Genomic DNA, 20,927 nt, shown 5'->3' with positions numbered 1-20,927 from the left:
AGGGAGAGCTGTGGATGCCTTCGAGGATACCAGAAGGCCCTGGGCTCTGGGTATGAGCATAGCTGCACAGTGAGAAGGTTTCATAGGAGGGCTATGAAGTAAGTTTCCCTGTTGAACTGCACCTGGTGCAAGAAGCTACCTCTTCTCTGGAGTTTTCCAGAATGGAACCACATGAATTCAGTGTCCCTTCTTCATACATATGGCTCTCCCTTCATATTCTGCTAGTCAGGGAATAACATGTGGTTGCATTTGTCACTCTCCCCCATACCCCGAGTTCCCATGGGTATATTCATGCTGCCTCAGCTCCTATGAAGCCTCCTCCTTTCTGCCCCCTTCTCACAGGTACTCAGTAACATTTCCATTATTATCATCACCTTTGTTATCTCTAACTCAGCCCTCTAGCACCCAGCACATGGAAATACTGTTATCTGTGTAGACCCTATTTCTTCATCTCCTCGTTTTTGATCCTTCTTGTTCATCATCAGATATGTTTTTCTCTCTCATTTTGGACAGATTCTTGAGCTGAGTTCTGTTTTAAATAGTATGAACAGCAATAACTTCCATTAATTCATTTAGGCAACAAATATTTAGTTGACATGAGGTAAGCTCAATACTATGAGAAAGTAACAATGAACACCTTTCCTGGAACTTGCATTCTAAAGACAGGAAACAAGTTAAACAAATGACTTATAGATTTGATGGGAAGCAGTGCTTAAAGAAACCATCCTTCACAACCACAGAAAAGAAATGTACCCCATTTGTATACAATGAATCAAAATGCAGTCTGTAAAAATTTTTAAAAATTAAAAAAACAGAAACCTAAAGTAGCATAGGAAAAGCTTACTAGGAATAGTCTTTTTCTTTCAGCATCATGCTTTCTGTGTTTGCTCATAGAAAACTTCAGATGTTTTGTCAGTGAAATTGTGTAGTATTCAATAACTCCAAGAGGCATATGAGTACTGCTGCCAGCAAGACCCTGGGAGATTTGTGTTTTGTTTGTTTATTTTGTTACTAAAGAAAAGCAGTGGAAAAATTCTTTCAAGTTTATAAGTTTAAGTGACTATTAATATTTATTTTTGTCTGGTAGTCCATAGTGACATTTTTTTACTCTAATTAAAGGCTCTTGAGATTTGTCAGCAGAGAAACTTTGTAGAAGAGACAGTGTATCTCCTGAGTAAGTAGCTTTTGTTCATTTTGATCTCATAAGCAAAGAAATGGAGTGACAACTTGATGTAAATTGTATATGAATGGACATAATAGAACAAAATAACAGACGCTCAGGCCTACTTTGTAGAAGAATTTGATATATGAAAAAAATTTTTATGGTACAATAGAAAGAAGTTAGGGAAAAAAGCTATTGAAAGAATACTAGCAATGTATAATAAACAAGAAACAATAAAACAAGCAAAACCGTCACACCACAACATAGATTAAAATTTTAGATAGGTTGACAGTTTTTCCTATTACTGTTATAATGGTAAAAAAAAAAAAATCTTCATTTTCAAAACCCATATCCTAAATAATTAGAGGAAATGCAATTGAATATGGAGTTTTAGAGTGAAAGGAGAACTTTTTAACAGACTGTAGATCTGTCATTTGTCCCTGTTCTTCAGGTTCCCACCTCTACAAGTATCATAGCTCTTGTGCCCTGCACACCAAGACACAGAACTTCTCCTCTATTCATGTTCCTCCAGAATGCATTAGGGCAATGCAGGTTTTACGAAAAGGTTCACAGCTAAACTCTGTGCAGGAATTGGTGACTTAGAACAGAGTTCACGTGAGCTGTTTCTCCAACATCACTTTCCTCCCACTCCTCTGGTGTTGTACCACTTCACGTCTTTCTCTCACACAACACTCACTACTATTGGTTCCTCAGGTTTTTGTTGAAAAATGATCTAGATATTCTGTTTCCTTTTATGCATTTGCAGCTTCATGGAATTATCTTATTATGGGACCTACTTTTCTTAGTAGGAGTGTTTTTATGGTTATATTTTGTTACTTAAGTTGTGTATTTGGGGTTGTCATCACAACCTCAAGTAACTCATTGTTTTAGTGAGCTTTTTCACTGCTGTGACTAAAAGACCTGACAAGAACAACTGTAGAGGAGGAAAAGTTTAAGGGCTCATGGTTTCAGAGGTCTCAGTCCATGAACAGCAGGTGCCATTCATCAGGCCTTGAGGTGAGGTGGAACATCATGGTGGAAGAATGTGGCCGTGGGAAGTGGCTCACATGATGATGAAACTCCACTTGCCAGATATAATATATATGCCCCAAAGGCATGCCCCCAATGATCCACCTTCAGTTATCACTCAGTTAATCCCTACCAGGGTATTAATTCACTGAGTGGGTTAAGGCTTTCAGAATCCAATAATTTAACCTCTGAATGTTTTTACATAATTCACACCTGAGCTTTTGGGAGACACCTCACATCCAAACCATAACACCAGGGGACAAAGCCAAGGAAGTGTCTTTCCTCACCTTCTGCTGATTAAGGCTTTTGACATAAGCTGTAGTAAAAACTCATAGAAATTTAGGTAAAGGCATTGAAATGCCAGTAGATCAATGAACAAAGTTTATAAAGATAATTAGCTAATAGAAGCATAGTTGATAAATACTTTTCTCTCATGAAGGTTATTGAACAGCTTTTCCCTGAACTTGGAAAAGAAAGAAATGAAGTCACCCACTGATAATTGAGTCAGTTTCATCCAGTGAGCAAAATGCAGAACCACCTTAAAGAGGCAGAATGATTTCCAAGGTCTCTCAATGTCTAAATTGTATCTGAATATGAAGGTATTAACATCGAGTAGAAGTACAGGTCTGTCAAAAAACAGGCAGAATCTGGCATCCCTGAGCTCACATTCCACCTGTACTATATAGCTGCTAAGCTCTATGGTCTTGGCAAGTGACTAACATTTCTTCTTCTTTGTCTCTAAAATAGGAACATTAGTAGAACAACCCTCATGATATTATAGTGATGACTAAATGATGTAATTTATGCAAGCACTTAAATGAGTACTCTGCACAAAGCAAACACTTAATAAATTAAAGACATTTACTACGTTACATATAGTAAATGCTAGTGTCACATAAAAAAATATGCTTTTGTCTTAGTTTTCAAACTGTATAAACAAATTAAGAAATATGCTGTGTTTCTTTAAAATAAACGAAGTCTCACTTCCTTGCCCCTCTAGGCAGGATGGGTAATAGCCGAAGTGCCCTGAAGATGATTATGGAGGAACTGCATGATGTTGATAAAGCAATCGAATTTGCCAAGGAACAAGATGATGGAGAACTCTGGGAAGATCTAATTTTGTATTCCATTGACAAACCACGTAAGCAGAGAAGTCATCTTTGATTATAACTGCTTTCTAGTTATTTATTAATAAGAATTATCTCAGAATACATTGAGTTTAAAATATGGCAAGGTCTCTACAATAAAAGCAGACCTGTTGTAAGGATTCCCAAGATCCCTATGCAGAAAAGGCTGGAGCCTCATCACTTTGCATCACCCAAGTGGGACACAGAACAAGTGGTTTACAGCTTTTTTAACTGTGTCTCCATGGGGCATATTTCTGGGTTGGAATTTGGTTTTAGTTTGTATATAAGGGGCATTTATTATGAAAGTATATAGCACTTGCCAGTCTCTTTATAGTAACTGTTGCTTGATGCTGACCGTATCTGGATGTGGATGTTTGCATGGTTGTATTCAGTCTCTCTTCTACCCCATTTTATCAGTGCAGCACCAGGAGTTTATATTTGTTGGCCCTCAGCTTGATCATTTGCATTGGTTCTCCTCCCATTTTGAAAAGAAATAAACAAAAGCAGTCACCTAACAGTAACCCAAGTCCTCTTTTGAAGGTGTAGAAATGATTCAGAAACTAGGATGCGGTTTAAAGTCTTTTTTTTGATGGGGATTTGTAAAGAAGGCTTTATAGTCCTAAACCATAATCTGAAATTGACTCTGATGACTTTCTTTCATGAAAATATAAGGAATTTAATTGAACCTGATAAAGTAGTAGTTTAAGGACCTTAGGAGCCCAAGTGAATATCATAGACCACATCATGAACTTGGGTCTGACCTGTGTTTTTTATTTGGGCTCAGTACTTGCTAACTTTGTGATCTAGGTAAATTCAGCATCCTGTTTCCCTTATTTGTAAAATAGAGACGTATAACAGTCCACCTTGCAACATACTGAGGAATATTATATAATAGCTGAGCACAGGAAGTTCTCAAAAATATTAGTTGCATCCTTTTGCCAGTACAGATTGTATTTTGAAGATATAAATAAAGGTCTGAACACAGGTGATCATTTGTTCAACTGTTTTAAAATTGTTCTCATTTAATTTTTCTTTTATGTCTTCAGAGAAGTTCTTAAAAGATTAAACTTTAAAGGAAAAATTGGTTCTTGAGAGTTGAGAAATTCAGATTTTTTTCCATATTTGTTATTAGTGCATTATAATTGTACATAATGGTAGAATTTGTTGCTGCATATATGTATATGCATAATATAACAGTTTGGCCAATGTCATTCCCTAGTATTTCCCACTTCTCTCCCCTCCAGTCTTCCCCAATTCCCTTTCCTGTACTCTTCTGATCTCCCTTTGATTTTTCATGAGATTCCTCCATACCTTTCTTATCCTTTTTTTCTCTCTGGCTTCTACATATGAGATAAAAACAATGACCTTCGACTTTGAGTTTGGTTTGTTTTGTTTAACATAATGTTCTCAAGTTCCATCCATTTTCCTGCAAATGGCATAAAAAAAATTCAAGTGGCTTTAATACTTACTTTGAAGGAAACATTTTTTAGTTACTTTTGGTTTAAAGTTTCATTATGTGTGAATAAAATGCATTATAACATTACTTGTATGTTAATTGTTTTATGTGATATTCTGTAGCATTTATTACTGGCTTGTTGAACAACATCGGCACGCATGTTGACCCAATTCTTCTGATTCACCGTATTAAGGAAGGAATGGAGATTCCCAATCTGAGAGACTCCTTGGTTAAAATATTGCAAGACTACAATTTGCAAGTAAATATCCTTTTTTTGACTTGAATTAGTGGCTTCCTTCAAGATAAACATTTCTAAAGTTTATGTTAGATATTAAAAAGGTTAATTTTATATTGACACTTTATTCAGGCCCAGATACTTAGAAAACTGTTCAAATAGATGAACTGAAAACATCACCCCTTCAGGAGGCCATTTGATTCTTCAGCCATTCTCATATTTTCTCTTCACATTGAGAAGGCATTTTTACATTTGTGTGGTAAATACTGCCTGGAAGGTGTGAGAGTAGTTACAATGCCTATGAGATCTCTGGCCACCCAAACATCATTAGGGAGAATAAATATTGTGTCCATTTTGGGGAAATAAAAAAATATACTTTTCAGTAGTTGAATGATTTTCGTTGAAGCCATTTAGTAATCCATTGCCCAAAAAGGTTGAAATACAGGATTTAACCTTTGTCTGTTTGCTAGAATAGCACAACTTTATTATCCCTGTTAATTCAGAATTTGTGATAAGAAAAGTGAAACCCATTATTTTCATATGAATATGCTAATTACAAAGCATATTCATAATTATAGCATATTCATAATGAATATGCTAATTACAAAGTATCCTGATGTTTTTCTTAAAGGGACTTGAGTACTTGCTGTTTTTAAGAACATTGGTAGCTTCCATAGCATTAAAAACTGTTTAAAACACATTACCATAAAAATTCACACTGTATTCTTGAATTCATTTAAAATGAGTTTTTGTTGTAATGGATAATTCCCGGAATTTGCAAATAAAGCCAGAAGTTAAGGTTGTTGTAAGAGGAGCACTATGAAGAGAATTTGTTGGACAGTAATCACTAGAAAGAGTGACGAGTATTGACAACCTTAGGTGGGAAGCTAGGTGAATAGAAAAAGTTTAAGGAAATTCAGTGTCACAGAGAATGGATATGAGAGATGTAAAGGAATGGCAAAGCTAGAGGGACAAAAGTTACAGCTGGGGAGTATTGATACCATGAATATTACAATTTCCAAAAATGGGGTGAAGGTAAAGATCATTGAAGTAGAATTAGTCAAGAACCTGAGAGACCATAGCCTTGACTGAATCATCCAAATGGATGTTGAGGAGTGATGGGGGAAGGCAGGGGTGCTATCAGTCGGGCCTCAGCATCCTATTTGAACTAGGATGTTACCCATGTGGTCCACAGGCAACTGTGATGACTAGATGACACACCTTTAAAAGGAAACATTTTACTTATAGCTGGTGATGTGAGAGATCAGGAACCTTCACTCCGGAGAGCTCTGTGAGGAATGGGACTAGTGGGAGAGAAATTGGTGTTAAGCCAAAGAGATGGAGGACCTGTTCTGCAAAATGCTGACCAATATGAATGTCTTTATTTCCAGTGGGATTTTTAGGTTTGCAGATGACCCAAGGGAATGATTATTGGGAGAGGAAACAAAGGGCAGAAGGAAATAGAACATGTGGATGGGTTCACAGGCAAGGAGAGAGACTACAAGGAGCTCCCATTGTTGCAGTGCCCTATGACTGTAGAATAGTGATTCAGGCAGGGCAGTCATTAGCACCAAGGCTTGGATTTGGGCTTGGTTAAAAGTAGGTTCAGTGTCCAGCCTTATAAACCTCTGGAGTGAGGTTTGACAGTGATCTGCACTTTGCCAATCCTTATAATCCTTATAAACTCCTACTGGTATTCTAGGATGTGCTCAGAGTTCCAAGTCCAAATTTACTAAGAAGTCATGCAATCATCTTTGAACAACTGTACCCAAGAGTGGGATTCTTCAACTGTAGTGCATGAAGCTTATTAGCCTCTGGGATGAATATTGTGTCCTTCAATTTTCCCAATTTCCCCAGTGCCTGCAAGACCACCTGATAAAACCCTCTAACCTAGAATCTTATTCCAGAGACCCAAGCTCATGGACACCACTGTAGTGTCACTGCTCATTCATTTTTTATGAACAAATTTGCATAATTGTGAATTAACTAGAAATAATTATTACTAGATGCAAAATGAATTCCTAAAACATCTGCTAAATCAATATTTTATCCTCTTAATTACATTTTAAGATATTCTGAGAGCTTTTCCTTAAGCTGTGTAAGTATGCAGTTGGGTAATGTGTTTGACTCTCAAAGTTGTTTAGCCAGTGGTCCAAAGAGCTGTCGTTGTCTAAAATTCTCCAGAGTAGCTTCTCAACAAGAGAGAATGGACTCTCAACAGGAGAGGAATGGACCCACAGGAGGGAAGGTGGCAAAGCCTGTGGAAAGTGTCACACCTTTTCTCTTCGTGGGAGCTCAGAGGTCTTTTTGGAGGGTACAGAGAGATAAGGGTCTACTGAAGAGGTTTTTCAGAGAATTCCAGAGAATACTTCCTACTCATGGATGAAGAAAGGATTTAGGATTTTTTTCCTATGGGAAAAGGCTGCTCTTTTTCTTTAGTGGCCATTTATTTTCCTTTTCTAGCCAACCTACTAGGGATCATTGTAAAAATAACTTAGCATCTCTGTAGAGCCTTTTGCACTTCCCAGAACGGTTTCACATACATGTTTTTTGATTCTGTTTATTCTTGTTTTTTTATGTTGCATAAAACTATAGTTGATTTTCACATGTTCTCACTTAGCAAAATAAAAAAGTTGGCAATGCTGTTAATCCCTAAAATTGGAGGGAAATTTTGCATGTCTATGAATTTCCAAGAATCTAGGACCTTCTGGGTGTGATGTAGGGACGGTAACAACCACAGTGGGTATTAAAAGCCATTCAGTAAACATGGAGATCCAGGGGGTCATATGTTAGAGAAATGCTGTCGCAGAGCTTCTTCTCTGCACCTGCTTTTGCTAATATACAGTGGGAATCTCTAAGGGGACATTTACAATCAAGTATGCAGCATTTTAAAACTCATTTGGGCTCTGAAAATGCCTTGGGAGATCATTCCATTAGCTAGTTGTTCATTGGAAAGAGGGTATAGAAAGTTATGGGCAAAAAACTTGAATGACTCTTCTAATTTTAAAGTTTGGAATTTTCTAAAATATAACAGCTTTCTTCAACCTAAGTTTGGCATCATTAGGCAAGTTAGATGCCTATGACAAAGTTAATGAAAGTACATCATCAATTTAATTTCTTTTAATTTATAGCATCCTCCTACTACTTTGTAAGTGTAATTATCCCATTTATTTATTTATTTATTCATTCATTTTGATACTGGAGATTGAACCCAGGAGCACTTTACTATTGAGCTATATCCCCAGTTCTTTTTATGTTGTATCTTGGACAGGGTCTCACTAAATTGCCTGAAGTTGTGCTTGAACTTATGATCCTCCTGCCTCAGCCTCCCAAGTCATTTGAATTACGGATGTGCACCACCATGCCTGACTGTTGAACTTAATTTTTAAAAGTTCGTGAAGTCAGTAAGAAGAAAGTAGTCTGTATTGTATTTATAAACTTAAAACGTTTCTAGACTTGATTTCAAGAACAAATAGCATTCATCTTGACACAAATCATTTCTAAAACTATAGGGTATAAATGATTTTTATTTTTATATTTTCAAATTTTAAACATTTTTATTTATAAATTAAGCATTTTTTTAAATTTAGCATTTATATTCTTTTCTATTGTTGGAGACATTTTTTCCCTTAACAATTTTGGCATCTTTGTTTAATAACACCTTTCTTTTGACAGTCTTATTTCACAAACATTTCATCTTCACAGCAGTCCTGTGTGAGCTGTCATCTCCATTTCACAGAGTAGAATACCAAGTGTCAAAAAGGGCAAATTACTTGTCAGTCTGGGAAGGTGACCAGCTGGGTTTGAACCCAGATCCTTTGACTGTATCTCCTGCCTTTCATCCAAAATCGTATTAGCTCTTACAGCCACCCACCTACCAATTGCAGTCCATCCTTAGCTTTTCATTATGGGTACAGGAGTAGGGGGGTGATGGTGGTAGCAAATCTGTTGTAACTTGTACTGAAGAGGGAGCTGATGTGGAGAAACCAGCATTTGCTAAGTCCTGAGTCCCTGCTGTGAGTCAGCCTTCACAAACCAGGGCCTGATTCTAAGTAAGTCATTACACATTGCTGGGCCTCTGTTTCCCTAACCAGATCAGTCTCCACACCTACCAAAATTATTTTCTTGTACTTACATTGGCTTCAACCCCTATATTTCTTATTTCCCACATCTCTCTACTTGAAATCTCTTTGAATTTCAATCTCTACTTGAAATCTCTTTGAAAATAGTAACTTTCTTCTCATGTGCCTTTAGGGGGGCCCACATGGGTTTTTCACTCATAGTATAGAACTTTTTTTCTAAGTTTTTAAACTTTAAATTCCTGAAATAAACTTTTAAGACAAAATGGATTTTTCTCTTCTCAGTGTTTTTAGCTTTGCCACATCAGGATGACACAGAAGGCCTTTGACAACCAACTGGAGTCTTTAATCAATTTTCTTCATGCATACTTAGTGCTGTTGTAAATTTAACAATTTAGATTGTTTTTGAACTCAGTGTGAGATCTGAGAATCTATATTTCCCATCTCATATCTGCCATTCATCATTTTTTATAATAATGCCAACCAAAAGCAAAGCTTTTTCAAGTAGAATTCAAGTCCCATGGCATTGTGGCCTAAAGGATGAACTGGAAAGGAGGGAGAAAGTTTCTCAGTTGAGCTCTCCGTCACACTGGGACTTGAAAGCCAAGTAACTCACTGTCATTTGCAATTCTGGTGATAAGTATTGCAGTATGAACAAGGCAATTTCAGTAAAAAAATCACAGGGGCAGCACTTAGCAAACACATAGCTCACATGCACATATGCACACACTCAGGGACCAACTTCAGGCTCTAGACTGGAGCTCTCCGGCACGGGGTACAGCCTCAAATATTGGGGCCCTGTCTGCCCCATCTCCATTCTTGCACCTCATATCTGTAGTTACTTTTCTCCTAACTAATAAATAGCCACGCTGCTTAAAAAAAAAAAAAAAAAAAAAATCAATGTCCAGAGACTTTTAAAATAAAGATTCTGGTGGGGTGATGCACGCCTGTAATCCCAGTAACTCAGGAGGCTGAAGGCAGGAGGATCACAAGTTTAAAGCCAGTTAACTGACTTAGCAACTTAGGCCCTAAGCAATGTAGTGAAACCCTACCTCAAAAAAATTAAGAAAGGGGTAGGGATGTGGCTCAGTAGTTCAGCACCCCTGGGTTCAATCCCTGGTACCAAAAAATAAAGATTACAGAAACTCAGCTATTTGGGGATGACATTTTTCCCATGGCAGCTGATTCTAATGAGCCATGATAACTTCATTTATTGTTCTTTCATTCCCTTATCAAATGTCTCTGAATCTGGTATTCTACTTTTGATTGGATTGTTATTGATGATGAACTGAAGAGAAACCAGGAAGAAAAGATAGGGTGCATCTTAAGATCTCATGCCGATTTTCAACAACTGTCTTAGAAATATATTTCTATTTAAATTTACAGTAGGCAGAGTATACAAGTAACAAATTGCATATAAAACCTACAGTTGATTGTCTAGAAAGTTACAAAGGGCAAAGAGTAAAGGTCATGTTGATAAAATACAGAATTTAGAAAAATTTAGAACTATGGAGAGAACCAGGAGTGGTCAAGAAGGATGTAGGAAGAAGTCCACCCAAAGATTTGGATAATCTTGGAAAAACATTAAAGTCCCATAAGGAAAATCAATCTCTGAAATATATTTATAAGAAATGTTAATAATTTTTTTTAAATGAAAACAATGTTATTACAAAGTTGAGAAAAAAGACAGTCGTTTATCTTTGGTGAAATTCTTACAAGCGATAAGAATTACAAAGCAAAGGTTAGTAAAGGTGCTGTTTATGTACCAGATAGAGACGTTTCATAGATCACAAGGTGTTTCAACTGATTTTAATTTCTGAAAGTGACATCAGAAGCTATCCAACACAGAATCCCTAAGAAATTATGGGAAAACAGGAGGGAGCAGGCAAGGAAGATTTTGCTGGTTAAAAATGACTTCAACTTTGAAAGGCCAGTCAGCATGCTTTGGAAAACAGGAACTACCTGGGTAAGAAAAGGGACATGATCCTTAAAATTATATTCATATTTTGTAAAGAAAATTAGCCCAAAGTAATGGGAGCCCTGTAGTTCTCAGACAGAGAACAGCAGTGATTCAGTATCATTCTGGTCATTGAAAACTTGACAACAGGAGAGTTTGCATGTGCCCTAAATATGTAAAGAACACCATACTTGCAAGGATAGAAGGAGACAGGTAGAAGGTGATGGCCCACAGTGGGAGAATAGGATAAGAGGACCCTGAAAGACAGAAGCAGTCAGAACTCAGCTATGTGAAGGTCAGAAAGGTGTGAAGATGACCTTAAGCCAGCTGCTGCAGCATCTGACTCTCAACTAGCAAGGACTTCGTAATAAAGACATGCATGGGAATTGCTGCATGCAAACTTCCAGGGATTGAATCGGTATCATCGGTATCAGTTGAATTCAGTTTCACGAATCACTAGTACATTTGCTGCTGGGAATGCATAGTCACCATAATCCCTTGTCATGTGTCAAAAAATGGAAAACAGTGCTTGAATAATACTGTGCCATATAATCTTATACAGTCTACCACTTAACCATCTTTCATTGCCTTCAATTTATTACAGATGTTACAGAGTAAACAACTATATTTTATATATATATATATATATATATATATATATAAATGCCTGACTTGTCAAAGAAACAAAATTTTCTCTATTTCTCAGTCTTGGAACCTTGGATTTTGATCAGATGAAGGAGAAAGTAACATATAATAAGCTGTATTTTTATACTTTTCCTTCTTCAGACTGTTTTCCTCCAAATACTGAAAATTTTCCTAGAAAATACCTTTTGCGGGCAGACAGAGTATACCTATTTACAAAATGTAATCCTGCTGAGGAGATGGTTCCTTCATAGTTTGCAGTTTTCGCTGTTTTCTTTTTAGATTGCAGACCCAGTGGCCTCTGTCTAGACTGCTGGCTCGTCCTTTCGCCTGAATTATTTATGCAGTAGGCCTTGAACACCCCCTGAGGGTTGGAGCCAATTCTTTTTGAAACATTTCTCCGAAGATGTTGTGACTGACACTTTTTCTGAAGTTTTTTTGTTTTTGAGCAGCTTTGTATGTTTGCTTATCGATTTTCTTTAAGTTTTCTGACATCAATATTTATTCTTGTGTCTTTTTCTTTCTGTATGCTTTAATGATGTCTTAAAATTTTGAATTTTTTAAATGAATTTAAAACTCCATTTGTAGTAAAATTTTAAGAAATTTAAAGAAATTTAAAGAAAATTTCATAAGCAATTTCCAATTAACATAATACTAAAATGTAATCTCTTTCTCATTAGTATTAGTAATCTAGACATGTAGCAATGTAATCTAGACATCAGTTGTTTTCCTGAATGTTTGCCTTCATAAATTAGGGTGAACAGCCTTTGGCTGGATTCACCAAAAGCTAGCACTCTTGGTGATTTTAGGGATGCACACGCTACTGTAGATGACTGCCGTGGACTGCAAAGGCCACTTCCTTGTGTCCCTTCCCCAGTGGCATGAATTTAAACCTGTAGGAAGCAAAGTGCCCATCTAGATTTAGAGTTGATGTTAACATCAAGATGAAGAAGGTCTAAGTACTTACTGGGACCCATAGCCATGTAAAGTCACCTGCTTCTGTTCGGCATATTATTCACATCCAGTGTCTTGTATGTGATAGGAACCCAGTACACCTTTGAGTGAATAGATTTAGGAAGTAAATATACAATTTTGGAATGACAGGTTTCCCATCCCATTTTGGGAAGGAGCAAATCATGTAGGGGCCAGAGTGCCAAAGAGAATCTGTATGAGGAAGCCTTGTAAGAAAACATTAGGATTGGTTCTACAGGGCTTTCTTTGCCAGACTGTGAAAGTGTAATTGATTTCAAAAGTGCTACAGGAGCCAGGGGTTGGAGGTGTACATCCTGTAGTAATCTCAACCACTTTGGAGGCTGAGTCAGGAGGATCACAAGTTTGAGGCCAACTTGAGCAAGTTAGTGAGACCCTGGGGAGGGGGGCATGTAGCCAGTAATGACTGAATCATGGGTCACAGCCACAGAGCTCCATCTGGCAGTGGTTTGGAGGGAAGAGAGTACTAAGGGCAGGAGAATGCATAAGTACCTCTTTGGAGTATTTTAGGTGCATGAATTTTCTAAACCCTAATAAGACATTCCACATATATCCCCCCACCATGCACACAACATTTGAGTCTATTTAAGATGGTTTTTCTTTTTAAATGTGTGCATTAGATTCTTCTTCGTGAAGGCTGCAAGAAGATTCTCGTAGCTGACTCCTTGTCCTTATTGAAGAAAATGCACCGAACTCAGATGAAAGGTGTTCTGGTTGATGGTGGGTAAAGTTGAAGTAGTCATATGGAACCATATACCCTGCTTTCAGAAGCCGAGCAGAGAGAAAGAGCATAATCCAAAGTGTGTGTGTTTTCTTACAGAAGAGAATATCTGTGAATCGTGCCTTTCCCCCATCCTTCCCACTGGTAAGATGGTTGGGAGGGAAGACAAATTTCCCAAATGAGTATTAATGATAGATGGAATTAAAATGTTGAAGTTGGGTAATTACTTATTATAAAATTATATGACTCAGAATAATCAGGTTTAGGGAAGCATGTCAGCCCACATCCCTACTTAGTGTTGCCATCTGCACAGCTGAGGATCCTGAGCTCTAGGGTATATCAGCATCAGCTGGCAGCCTGGGGAGAACCCACAGTGCCAGCCCAGGGGCTAGAACAGTTCTCCCAAGTAATATCAATGCTACTGATTGAGGGGCTATTTTTTGAGAACCACTGTTCTAGAGTTAAACAAGACCAAATAAAAATCCACATTTTAAATTCCAAGATGAAAGAACCATGAATCTACTCCAACAATTTATAGGTAATTTTTACTTAAGTTCTCTCTCTAATGTATAGTTCTAGGCACCCAGGTTATCTCACATTTCAGTGGAAACTTAATATCTAATTGGAACTGACTCTTTAAAAGATACAAGCTTTTGTTTATTTTCTTTTCTCGGTGTGTGTATACTTATGTATGTATTATATATTTTCATGTGTAATAAGAAGCCTCTCACTTAAGCATCATTATGACTTGAGAAGAGAGATTCACATCATTTGAAGGTAGAAATTAGAGCGTGGTTGTCAGGATTCTAAAAAATACTTAGTGGAGATGTCCTAAAGACCTAGTTGACCTCACTTTACTTAGCATTAAGGGATTATCTGACAGAGCAGTAGCTTGAGAAGTCAGTCCACTTAGGATTCTTTTCTAGAGGAAGCAGGTTTGATTTTTAAATGCTTCTGCTAAAACCTGTAATGGGCTCTGGGGAAGAAGTGAACTTTGATAGTGTGTTAGGCAGCATTTCAACAGAAAGCAGCATCAGCACCCCACTGTACAGTTCAGTTCCCAACTTCATCTGCTAAGGGCTCTAAATGTTACCAGAAACAAGATGGCCAAGCAGGAACAGGAGAGAGAATGTGCCTAAACAGGGATGCAGTAAAACCCAGGGTCACAGCCAGGGGTTCCAACCCAGGTCTGCCTCTGACACTGGGGAGGGATCTTGGCCACAGGTCAACTAGGAATGCATTTTAAGAAAACTATAAGCTTGACTTCAGCATGTGGTATACAAAGATTATGCACGTGTTGGGTTGAGAGGCGGGTTTGGGCACACACAGGCACTTAAAGGTACTGATTCTAGTTTTTAAAATAAATATTTCTGCATTTCTTGTTATATTGCCCCATTTATAGTTTTGTGGCTGACACAGAAGCCAAGCAAGTGATACATGAATCACCTAGCAGCGCAGTTATAATGCATGTTTTGCACTGGGGCACACCACCCCTTGGGAATACTTTTTGTCAATAAGCCATCCTCCAGAGGGTAGCCTGTTGCTGAAAAATTAAACTATAGGTGGACTTTCTGTCAGGTTTGGTTTAACAGTGTCCTGGTCTGTTTGTTGCACTGAGTTCTTTCTTCTGCCCCAGATGCAGCGAAGCCCTTCAGCATGGTGGTCTTCCACTGCCGGCACATGTTCCACAAGGAGTGTCTGCCTGTACCTAGCATGGTGAGTGGCAGCTTGACAACACTAAAGAGATATTGATGGCATCCAAGGATGTGCTACTACAACCTGTCATCCTGACAGCTCTGTAGGTTTTTAAAAATCATCATACACAGTCAGCCCTATTTTCATGGGTTTTGCATTCGTGGATTCAACCAACCACAGATCAGAAATATTTGGGTTTGGGGGGATTGCACCTGTGCTGAAGGTGTGTGGGGGTTTTTGGTCATTATTCCTTGAACAATACACTGGAACAACTTTTTAAAAAATATTTTTTTAGTTGTAGATGGACACACTATCTTTATTTTATTTATTTATTTTTATGTGGTGCTGAGGATAATCCCAGTGCCTCACACGTTCTAGGCAAGCGCTCTACCACTAAGCCACAACCCAACCTCTGAAACAACTATTTATGTAGCATTTACATTATATTAGATATAATAAGTAATCTAGACATGATTAAAAGTATATGGAGCACATCGTAGGTCATATATAAGTACTATGCCATTTACATGAGGGGCTTGAGCATGTGTGTGAGTTTTGGTGTCTGAAAGGGATCCTAGAACCAGACTCTCAGATACTAGGGGACAACTGTAGTTTTAATCACATAAGAAATTATCTATTTTTCAAACGTTGAAATATGTAGGAGGTTACAACAAATATTATGAAAGCATACCTAGTTCATTCATTCAGGTAAAATCCATGACTGCTGAGCAGTAGAAAACCATCAAGTTTCCCCTAGGACTTTCTCAAAATGAGCTGTGTACTGTGATGCCTTTATCCTTTAGTATCACCATTGTGTCCCCACACCATGTTAGACCCCATATTCTGCTGTGGGGTAACAGGGTGAATCCTGTGTAAACCAGAAATAATATCCAGAGAAAGGAATGACATTTCATCTCTTCCTCTCTATCCCCTACTAATACTTCTATAGTATTTTTGAAGATGAAAGTCTAGAGAAGATTTTTTAAAATCTGTTTTTTAATTACATTTTTAGAATTCTCCTGCACAATACTGCAACATCTGCAGTGCAAAGAACCGTGGACCAGGAAGTGCAATTTTGGAGATGAAAAAATAGCACAGCTCTGCTCATCAGTCTCTTCCTCGCTGCTCTTTTTAAGACTGTTCTTGCAACAATATAAGTGTTTGTTAGCACCAGTGCTGATATGAGATTTATTCATGTGTGTATTATGCTCAGACAGTTTCTTCATCCATGCCTGTCTTCTAGAGATTTTTCTTTGCATTTGATAAAGAACTTGTGGCTTTTCCCATGCCTCGAAATATTTGGGTTCATAGTCATTATTTCATCATTTGTTTGGCTCATTATTTAACAATGGAAACATAAGTCTCAGAGGTAGACATGAATTTTTTATAAGTTAGTAACACTGTTCAACCATAAAGTGGACTATTGAGAATTGTCCCAGCTGTCAGAGAACATCGCCAACTGTGATTATCCAGCAAGCTCCTACTCACAACTTGGACCTTGTTTCCACATGCTTTGCTGGCAACAGTTCCTGCATTCTGGGCTTGGTTTTTTTATGTCATCATCTGTAGTTATTGTCCTAATAGGCATTTAATGAAACATTGTGCAAACTGTCATTCATTCAGTGATATATGGGAATAACATTAATAGACTGATGTCCTGCAGCTCTGTGTTTACTTATTACTTGTTCTGTGTGTTCTGACAACCAGTAGAATACCTGGCCCTTTCAGGCACTCAGCATTTGTTGACTGAATAAATGTTAGTACTTCCTCATTGTGAAAGACTCAAACTTTTACTGGGTTGAACTGCAATCGGCAAGTCAAGCACCGTGGTGAGGAAGAAAGGTTCACCATCTTAGTATCTGAGGGATTGTGGTTAGGTTTTGCTAGTAAAGAAGAAAGGAGTGACCCTGTCAAACCAGGGAGGGATTCTCAGAAGAAATGGGATGGTTTAATACCAGAGGATGGGCATAATTATGATGTTCCTTTTCAAAGCCTTCCATGGAGGCTCCTCAAAGAACAGAGAATATAGTGGAGGGAATTCAAACTTGTCTCTGTGTCTTATAGTTATTGTCTAGTTATGTGGATACATCTGCTTCCATCTCTTTGGTGGGAAGATGGAACTCGTGAATAATGATCACCTGTGGACATCCATACTTCAGCAGACCATTACTATGAGCAGTGTCTCACCCGCTTCTCCTGGCATCCCCAGGCGGAGGCCTTACCCTGGGTTACAGGAGAAAACCAGAACGCACTTGTTGGCAAGGTTGCAGGAGACTGCCTGACCTCAGACAGGGCCCCCCATCCCTTCATGAAATCTTAGGCCAGGATCAGAAAACACAGAGCACTTCTTCATGCTGGAGTTAAAGTCCTCTAGCAGACAACAGATTTATTTGTTAGTCATCAATATTTAGAAGTTTGTTGTTTTTGAATGTACCTCTCAGCCTTCTTAGTATTACCTTATTCCAAAACTAGCATTCTTTCTGCTACATTGTGAGTTTCCAGTGTTTGTTTTTACCAGAGAAACCCATCCTTTACAAAAATAAACCTTAAAGCCCAACTTACTGTTTTCAAATTACTGATTTAATGTAAGGATTTAGCTTGTTAAATTTTTATTAGTCCCTTCTTATAATTTCAGTAGGCTCATTCCAGCAAAGTTCTATAATAAAACCATCAACAGGATTTGTTGACTTCAATTAATCATTTTACTTCTGGGGTAAATTATACTACTTAGTCAGTCCTATATGAACATAAAGAAAATTGTAGGTACAGAAAAGGAGATAATTATTTAACATTGTTCATTTTAAATAACTGATTTAAGAGGAAAATAGTAAAATGTTCATTCCCCACTTCAGAAATAACTAAAACATTAGAAAATTCCTGAACAAAATAGAATTTATTGTTAATAAAGAACACTAACTCTCCCTCCTTGGAATCACTTTCCTTTTGAAAAAATCGTGCCTCATGGTTATACTAAAGGACATCCAAACCTTATTTTTAATCATTTAAATATAGCAAAATAATCAAAATGCTAGTCGAATAACTTTTTTTCATGCATGATTAGCTCAATTTAAAACAGTCTCTAGTATTCTTTCTGCTATACTGTGAGTTTCCAGGTTTGTGCGGAAGCAAACCTTGATGAAAAACACTGTTGCAAGGTCCATACCTTAAAGAAAGCTGTTCTCTGTGAAAACAGCCAAGTTCAAAATTTATTTTGTTGATAGCCTTTATTTTGCTTTTGCTTTTAACCAGAAGAATTCTCTACTAGTTGGTGTTCATCCTTGAAAATTGGAGTTCTCAGTAAATGTTTATTTGGTCATTTTTAATAGTGTTAAGCTAACTATTTTAATATAAAGACAAATACCGATGGAGTAAGTGCTCTGAGCCAGGTGCTATTTAAAAGCACTTTGCATACATCCTCTCATCTAAGTCATCACAGGACCCTGTGAGGTGAGTGTTCTACCACTGTTTCACCAATGAGGAAACTAAAGCAGAGGAAGGTTAAGCAGCTTGTCCAGATCAAGTAGCGGTAAGTGGTGCGGCTGGGATCCAGGCAGTTTGCCCTCGTGGTGCCTGAGCTTATCCAACCACTGCATACTTGACCTTTTTTTTTTTTTTTTTTTAACATACTCTTTTGACCTTTTTTGGTCATTGTATAGAAAGTAAAACTTCCTCGTGTTACAGAAAGCGACTGATTATAAAGTACTGGTTGGCTTACAGAAGCATTGATGGAGCTAAAGAAACAAACTCTAGGGAAGATTGCCAAACAATTCAACCAAGCCACCCTGCAGAACTGGGCTGCCCAGGAGTCCAGTGTGCCACCTCCACCAGAGAGGGTCGCACCCAGCAGGGCAAGTCATCCCTGTGAAGTAAACACTGTAAATAAAAATACACTAATTTCTCAGTTTCTTCTGAAGCTCAGTCTCAGTAACATTAAACAAAAAATATTACTTGTATAGCTGTGTGTATAGAAGACATTTCTATATCAGTCTGTTCTGGTTTCTATGATCAAGACTCAGGCTATTAAAATTCTCAACAATTTTGATACTAAACTGTAACTGTCACTTCCAATTCCTGAACTGCTAAACTGAATGCCAATTTATAAAATCTGAAATAAAGTGCCTTTCTCTTTTCTCATGTGTGTACAAGTCTAGGAGTGATGAGGATCAATGTGATATTAGGAAGGGTAACAGGAAAGAAAATGAATCTTCAGAAGAAGGTCTCCCAAAATTAGCTATCACCAGGCTTTTCTTTATGCTCACCCAGATGGGGATTGTGAAAATGTAGTCACTCCACCCACCTCGGTTACCACATCAAAATATCCTGCAGTTCCATGGAGTGGATCTTCATCTCTGTCTGTAACCCAGTGATTCAAGAGACACAACAATGTTGAATGAAAGCAAGCTCAGTAGTTCTCCAATGAATTGATATTGATATCTATATAGACATACTTAGATGGATATGTTTTTATATATAGCATTCTGTAACATAAATGACAGGTTGTCAGTGTGGCCCTCCCCTGGTGGTTGTTATCTGCAGTCATTTTCTACCTCCCTGTCTATTCCTCCCTTTTGAACCTCACTAAAAATAGTGTTAATCTGCGAGTCATTTTTAGAGGACACTGAGGAGGTGTGTTCCACTCCTTAGACTCTAAAGAGCAGAAAGAAATGAACAGCAGCAGCACCAGGCAGGAGCTGGACTTGAGTGGAAGCAGGTGTTCAAACCCACAATAAGGGCAAGTGTATAAAAAAAAACCATGGAATTTTTAGAAATGTCTCCAATCTGGAGACATTCTTCCTGAAGAACGAGGATAAGAACAAAAGCTTTGAGCCAATTGTATAGGAATATCAAAGGACTGCAGCCACATCAAATTATACATTCATGTCTATATTGACCAAATTTGGTAATGAGTTCCAAATTTAACCTTCAATTTTAAAAATAATTTGAGTTCAAAAACTACATACGTTTTGTCACCAGGATTTTATTCTAATTGTGTCACATCTGGATCCTGATTTCTTCATGATTAGTTCACATCAAGTCATATGCACAACTGGAAAGATTTGTAGATAACATGACTATAGATAAAAGGAATTGACAAACCATGTAATTTCACTCTTGAGTCTGTAATGTTTAACAATGCAACAGGTAAAGGGCAAAAGTTTGCAATAATGCTTTAAAAAAATTGCATGAGAATGGAATGGGGATACCAGGTTAGTAAAAATGAAAGACTGTAGGTAAGAAAATGGACATTTTGCTCTGAAGTTACAGAGTATTATCTCCACTCTATCACTTGCTAAGCAACACTTTTAAGTTACTTAACATTTCTAGGCATTACTTGCCTTAAATGTAAAATGAAGTGATGACAGTAGCTTCTATTTGGGAGGAGGAGAACATTCAGAGGATACATGGAAATGCTTTAGCTAATAAAAGCATGGGAAGGGTAACTAGCATGTAGAAAATGCTTAATGCATCTGAAATGGTACCCATGATCCCCAACTCTACTAGTGTTGAATATAGCAGAATAATTCATACATTACTCCTAAGGTAGGTAATAAAAGACACTGGAACCAAGTCATGGAGAGGTCCACTTGGTGAGGAACCGATATCCTACCTACAGCCATGTCAGCCATCTTAGAAGTGACCCTCCAATTCCAGTAAATTCAGGACCTGCAGTCCTCACCACAACTTCACAAAAGACTGTGAGCCGAAATTACCAATTTAAGTCACTTAAAAATACCTGATTCTCAGAAACTGAGTTAATGTTTGTTGTTTTATTAAGTTCCGGGGTAATTTGTTACATTGCATTAGAAAACTAATACAAGTGCTTAATAATTATT

General features: G+C 37.6%; 1 protein-coding gene across 2 annotated transcripts in view; it reads left to right on the top strand.

Moving 5' to 3' along the window:
* Window positions 1-19,227, top strand: part of VPS41 (VPS41 subunit of HOPS complex) — a 161,762-nt gene extending 142,535 nt beyond the window's left edge. For both annotated transcript variants that reach the window (XM_079151749.1, XM_079151750.1), the window contains 7 exons: window positions 1,120-1,174; window positions 3,192-3,332; window positions 4,897-5,033; window positions 13,298-13,397; window positions 13,498-13,542; window positions 15,035-15,114; window positions 16,106-19,227. In XM_079151749.1, the coding sequence (XP_079007875.1) occupies window positions 1,120-1,174; window positions 3,192-3,332; window positions 4,897-5,033; window positions 13,298-13,397; window positions 13,498-13,542; window positions 15,035-15,114; window positions 16,106-16,186 (639 nt within the window). In that variant the 3' untranslated portion in view covers window positions 16,187-19,227. The remainder of the gene's footprint in view (window positions 1-1,119; window positions 1,175-3,191; window positions 3,333-4,896; window positions 5,034-13,297; window positions 13,398-13,497; window positions 13,543-15,034; window positions 15,115-16,105) is intronic.
* Window positions 19,228-20,927: the final 1,700 nt, after the last annotated feature.

This window comes from Sciurus vulgaris, assembly GCF_902686455.1.
Source record: "Sciurus vulgaris genome assembly, chromosome: 8".
In the NCBI taxonomy this organism is placed as follows: Eukaryota; Metazoa; Chordata; class Mammalia; order Rodentia; family Sciuridae; genus Sciurus; species Sciurus vulgaris.
The sequence above is the reverse complement of the archived record's forward strand: the minus strand, read 5'-3'. Positions and strand labels throughout refer to the sequence as shown.